This window comes from Pinus tabuliformis, chromosome 9 (genome assembly GCF_031772625.1).
Source record: "Pinus tabuliformis cultivar Carrire ecotype Pingquan chromosome 9, CPIR1, whole genome shotgun sequence".
Lineage (NCBI taxonomy): Eukaryota > Viridiplantae > Streptophyta > Pinopsida > Pinales > Pinaceae > Pinus > Pinus tabuliformis.
In genome coordinates this window covers 1,653,612,446-1,653,619,054 of record NC_142307.1, presented here as the reverse complement: position 1 = coordinate 1,653,619,054, position 6,609 = coordinate 1,653,612,446, and the positions used below count along the sequence as shown (strand labels likewise).

The following is a 6,609-nucleotide window of genomic DNA, read 5'->3' as shown; positions in this document are numbered from 1 at the left end:
ATATGGCGAGAGAGAGTGTCCCTCATATGGCCTGCTATGGTTTTGGAGATAATCTTATAGATAAGATTGCATAGCAAGATAGGTTTGTAGTCATCAAAATAGTTTGGAGGATTGTGCTTCAGGATTAGAGAAATGTAGGTCGACTTGATGTAGTGATGTACATAACCAGTTATTCTAAATTCCTCCACCATATGAATTAGATCCTCTTTGAAAAGATCAAAAATATGTGTGAACAACTCCTTAGTCCACCGATCTGGTCCTAGACTTTTGTCTTCTTTAAAAGATTTAAGGATGCAAAAGAAGTTCATCTTTTGAGATGCATCTGTAAAGGTCCTCATTCGAGTCCTGGTCAAACATAATCGGGTAATTTTCGATCCCCCAGATGAGGTTTTCCACCACAATGTTGTCGTTTCATTCATAAGTTGTTTTGAAATGTAAGGTGGCAACTTTTGAGATATCAACATGTGAGTGGATATATGTTCCCGCATCATCCAAAATTCACCAAATAGAGTTTATATTGCACTTATGGTTTGAAAAATCGATGGAAAAATTTGGTGTATCTGCCTCTCTCCTCGATCCAGATATCCCGACTCTTTAGGCGCCAAGAGACTTCTTCAATATCTAAGATACAACCCATTTTAACCTCTACTTCCCGAATGTGAATTCGAATGGAAGCAGTAAGGCTGTCTGAGGCCATGAGCATGAGAAGGGTATTGAGTTCACTTTGAATATCCTCGATTTCTCTTTCCATAGATAGTTTTTTATTTTTCTGCCAAGATTTCACCACCCCACAGAGAGACTGTAGTTTATCAAGGATATGATCCATGGGAAAGGAACTAGTAACACTCCCACAGTTCCAAGAATCCCAAACCAGAGTGTTGAAATCAAAATCTTCTAACCAAATTCTGTTAAATTTGAAAGGAATTCCAGGGTACACTAGTGGCTTCTTCCAAGCCAGAGTAATAGGCTTATGGTCGGATAAGAAATTACTGATGATGCTTGTCTGTACCTCCCCCGGTTGGTCAATCAAATGTTCATGAATTAAAAAGCAATCTAGTCTCTTGGCGACATACGCCGCACCTTCCCGCCCATTGTCCCAAGTAGGGGCCATAACCTTCAGGTAGATGTCTACAAACATGTGTGTAAGAGGGGCATCCCTAAACATTCCCACTAATGGATCAAGTCTTTTGGTTCGACCCCAAGTTTCCTCTAGGGTGATAGTACAGTTCAAATCTCCCACGATGATGAGGGAGGTATGTTCCATTATCCCGAAGGAGAAAAGACAATCCCAGAAAATGGCCCAATCCTTGTAAGGAGCATATGTATTTAGAATATGTATACATCCTTCTAGGCCCCGAATGTGACCCTCAAGTAGAATGCCCGCGAAACAACTGTAAGCTTTAAGACAGACCAATATAGGGTCGCAGATTTCCACCAAACCACCAAAGAGTCCAACAGCCACGGTGGCCGATATGTGCCAATATGGGAACATTTTCCTGAAATATAATATAACCTGTGGGACAGAGTGCATAGATTCTTGTAGCAAAATGATAGAAGGATGAAGAGAGACAAAAATACTCTTGAGGGCGAGAAATTTCGAGGCAACCCCCAATCCCCGTATGTTCAGGGAAAGGATGAATGTGCCTGGTGTTGATTCATTAGATGTTGGTATCCATATCAAGAGTTGATCCAACAGTCGATTCCCAGTAACTTTTGATACCTAGTTGTACATGTTCAGGAAGGAGTTATACATAACCTATTCTCACCCATGCCCATGACGTATTGGTTCTTGGTGAGGGAACTTTAATAGATTTTCCACTCTTAACAGTTCGATACATACATAGGAAGGAGTCGGCTCTTAGTGTGTTTCACCCTATTACAATCCACGTCCCTGTGAGGTGTTTGTGCCATTTTCTATGTAAACGATTGACAGTTAGTGATAACGAAGTAGCACAGGCTAGTTATTGATTTCCCACATTGGCAAAGCAGGGCCTAGAGTGATCAATGATAGTAATTCTTTATTGTCAACACGTAGGGGTTCACAGTACAACGGACGAAATATAGCCTTTGTTGGGGTAGCATGCTACGGCAACAAATACAGCCAATACAAAAACTATGCCAGGAACTACGAATGATAACAACTATGGCAGCTACAACATATACATATAAATATACAACAACTACAACTACAACGAATGGAAACAATGACGGATACAGAAAAAACAGAAGCTACAATGACAGATTCAATTTCTTATATGCAATATTGACACACCACACGACGTAGATTTATATACATTTTTTCTTATACAACATAGTGTGAATTTATTCAGTACCGGCCAAGGCAAGAGGGTTGATCTCAATTCATATAGCACAGTTATTCTCATAACCATGTTGGATGTCAGGTGGACCCATAGAGAGAAATAGAATGTGTCACTTTATGGTGGTTTATTATGTTGCTTACCAGTTTCAGTCGAGGGTACTGTAGATTATGTTGTCTACAAGGCAAGCTGGTGGTCGGTGAAAAGCCTAAGTTCTAAAGAAAATGTGGCATATGGGTAGATCTAATTCAAGGTAGTGGCCCAAGAGCTATGGTCTTGAGAAAGATAAGGTGCATATCCAGTAGATCCAAGTGAAGAAGCTTCGACAAGATTAGTTAGGAAAAGGTATCATTTCCTCCTTAGTAGAAGCTCCAACAAGATTGAAAGGTATATAAGAATCTTACTCAAACCCCGATAGAGATGGTTTCTAGATTTACTCATACTCCAACAAGCTTTAATTAAATATTTTTTCATACTCCAATGAGTGCTGATTTGTAATATTCCCATACCTATTCCAATAAGGGGGGTTATATTTTACTAAAATAAAGTGAGTTGTTGGTGCATGCTAGGATGGTGGTCGAGCCAAGGGTGTTGGGGATGGATGTCCAACTTAATCTTACTCTCTTCACTCCAATGGAGACTTTATTCAAGCTTTTTTATTCTTTGCTGACCAAGGCAAGACACCTATTGAGATGGATGGTAAATTGAGGAAGGAAAGGTGGCCTGTATATCCAGATCACGAGCATTAGCTATATATCCAAGTGGGAAATTTGCGAGAGAAAATGTGGCATGTCTATCTGGATCACGAGAATAAGAGCATGCCTAGTCCTCACTGATGGAAATTGGAAGTAAAGCTTGTTGGAGTATGAGTAAATCTAGAAACCATCTCTATCGGGGTTTGAGTAAGATTCATATATACCTTTCAATCTTGTTGGAGCTTCTACTAAGGAGGAAATGATACCTTTTCCTAACTAATCTTGTCGAAGCTTCTTCACTTGGATCTACTGGATATGCACCTTATCTTTCTCAAGACCATAGCTCTTGGGCCACTACCTTGAATTAGATCTACCCATATGCCACATTTTCTTTAGAACTTAGGCTTTTCACCCACCACCAGCTTGCCATGCCTAGTCATGTTGGGTCCCTATAATACTAGTGATCACCCCATTACTATTGTAGTTATACCCCTTATTTATATTGATGTACCCATGTAGTGCCCATATTGTTACTATTGTGCCACATAGAAGCCCTCTATTGTTATTGTTGTGCCTACAATATTATTGTTATGTAGGCTTTGATTGTATTGGACCACTTAGACTCCTATATATAGAAAGGAGGTATTTTCATTTGTATCATCCAAGAATTGTTCATTTATGTAATGTAAAGGAGGTTGCCCCCTCGAAGAGGCTGAATTCTAAGGCGTGGATCTCTCTTTTCTATCTTTTTGTGAGCTGGTTTCATAACATTTGGTATCAGAGCTTTGGATTCTAGGGTTTCGCTGCTCCAAACAGGTCATCGTGGAATTTTCGCTATAACTTTTTTTCTGTGACGTTTCAGAAGTCGCAAAAAAAACCCATTTGAGAAGAAATCGCGCTGAACCTTGGGTCCGAATTTCAGAGCTTTTCGCGCTATATTTTCGGAGATATGATCTGAGGAAGTTGGTCTTTTTTAGACTCCTGAATTACATTCAAAACAGGTGACCTGGGGAAAATCGTCATAACTTTCTCTCTGAGCATCGGATTGAAATTTTGTAAGAAGGTACAGAAAGAGGACGGACTGTAGTTTCTTGTGGATGTTTTTCAGATTCAAAGGTTGAAACAGTGACTCGTGGCACGTCGTACAAGTTCGCTCTACTGAACCAGTCTAAAAGCAAGTCACTGTGGGAGATTTCACATAACTCTTCCTTGGAGAATCCAATTTGGCTCAGACTTGTGGCATTGGAAAGAGGACGCAGAAGGCTACTACAGGTAGCAATTTCAGAATTGGATGATCCGAAATTACAGAGATACATCAGATTCAATATCAGGCTTCTATAAAGTGAAAAAAGGTGTGTAGTTTTTTTTTTATTTTTGTGTAAGCTTGGTTTAACGAAATTCAAAGGGCATAGTAAAGCATTATTATCGGTAACTGATGCCCCGAGGAAAGAAAATGCAAACACCTAGTAAGGAACCTGAAAGCTCTAGCATGACTCATGAAGAAGAGGAAGAAATGCTACATGATATATCAAAATTACAAGAACAAGTGCAACAAATGTCACGCTCACAAAAGCTAACAGAAGCTAAGATAAGTGGCGTGGAATCTAAGGTAAATGGTGTGGAATCTAAGATAAAGGGCATGGAAGCTAAGATGGAGGATTCAATGGCAAATTTGAAGATAGATTTGAAGACAAACATGGAAGAATTGAAGAAGTTGCTACAAGAAAGGGTCACTAATGGTGAAAAGGTAGTAAAGGAAACTCATGATGAGAACAAAAGAAATGTTAATCATGATTCCATAGACTCTAATGTTGGATCGAAGACTCACCATGTTCCAAAAATCGATATGAGGAAGTTTGATGGCAAGGATCCCGCCACATGGATATTACAGATGGAGCAATTCTTCGATCTCAATAATGTGCAAAACACACAAAAGGTACGTATGGCAACTTTATATTTGGAACCAAATCAGTTTGTATGGTATCAATGGCTTTGTTCTCGTAAACAATTTATCACTTGGGCAATTTTTACGGAAGAATTGATAGCACATTATGAGGATACAAAAAGCAACACTTTTTTTAGCCAATTGATAAGTCTCAAACAAAAGGGTTCAATAATGGAGCACATTGAGGAGTTCCAAAAATTGAACATAAGGGTAAAAGATATTCCAGAGGAGCATAGGATTGATGTGTTCATAGGGTCTTTAAAGGATAATATCCAACATGATGTGCGCCTTTGGGAACCTGATTCATTAGAGAAGGCATTCAGGTTAGCAAGAAAAATGGAAAGCAAAATTATGGCAACTAGGAAGCATACCATTCACAACTATAAAGACGGAAGTGTTGTTGCCCATAGTCTTCCACAACCTACAAGGTTGACACCACAACAATTGGAAGAAAAAAGAGCAAAAGGGCTTTGTTACAATTGTGATAGCAAATACACAAAAGGTCATAAGTGTGCTGAGAAGAAATTATTCTACATAGATTGTGAAGAGGAAGAAGAAAAGGAGCAAGAAAGGTCAAAAGAAGAGGATATATTCCAGGAACAAAGCCTAGATGAAGAACAAATAAATCCGACCATATCTTGTAATGCATTGGCGGGAATTACCACTCCTCAAACCATCAAGATAGAAGGACAAATCAAGAAGAAAAAGGTAATAGTGTTGATTGATTCAGGAAGCACCCACAATTTTATTCATTGTAGGGTAGCAAAAGAATTGAATTGCTTCCTATATCCAGCACCAGAGTGTCAAGTGATGATTGCAAATGGAGGAACAATAAATTGTTCTGGAAAGTGCCATAATATCAAGCTATCCATGGGAGAATATGTATTGACTAGCCCAATGCTTTCCATTCCAATGGGAGGTGCTGATGTTGTACTAGGAGTCCAATGGCTACAATCCTTGGGTACAATAGCTTTTAATTTTCAAGAACTTTTCATGAAATTTTCTGTGGAAGGAAAGGAAGTTGAATTAAGGGGTATTGCAGGGAAACCAGGAAAGATAATCAGCTCTAATGGTATGACAAAGCTTCTAAAAAAGGAGCAAAGAGGTGTAATTGCACAATTATGTTCGCTAGATGTTTCCACATTGGAATCATCTATTTCTCCAGATCTCCAAAAAGTCCTGGACAATCATTCCAAGGTATTTGAGACTCCCAAAGGTCTCCCACCTATGCGTGATCATGATCATGCTATTCATCTGATTCCAGGAAGTGTTCCTCCAAACATCAGGCCGTACAGATATCCCTATGTCCAAAAAAGTGAAATTGAACGTATGGTTGCAGAAATGCTAGAGGCTGGTATAATTCAACCGAGTCAAAGTTCTTTCTCAGCTCCAGTAGTATTGGTGCACAAGAAGGATGGATCATGGCGCATGTGTCCAGATTATAGGGAGCTCAACAAGCTCACTATTAAAGATAAGTTCCCCATTCCTGTCATTGATGAATTACTGGATGAATTGCATGGATCAATTTACTTCACCAAGTTGGATCTTCGTTCGGGATATCATCAAATCAGAATGAAGATTGAAGACATTCCGAAAACAGCATTTAGAACTCATGAGGGTCATTATGAATTTTTGGTCATGCCTTTTGGCC

At 39.2% G+C, this 6,609-nt stretch overlaps 1 protein-coding gene across 1 annotated transcript; it reads right to left on the bottom strand.

Moving 5' to 3' along the window:
• Positions 1-523: 523 nt before the first annotated feature.
• LOC149155200 (uncharacterized) lies at positions 524-1,492 on the bottom strand. Its single transcript, XM_089444354.1, has one exon. The coding sequence runs from the start codon at positions 1,490-1,492 to the stop codon at positions 524-526; it is 969 nt and encodes a 322-aa protein (XP_089300480.1).
• Positions 1,493-6,609: the final 5,117 nt, after the last annotated feature.

Coding starts and splice junctions, on each gene's coding strand:
- LOC149155200 (XM_089444354.1), bottom strand. CDS start 1,492: ATGTTCCCATATTGGCACATATCGGCCACCGTGGCTGTTGGACTCTTT.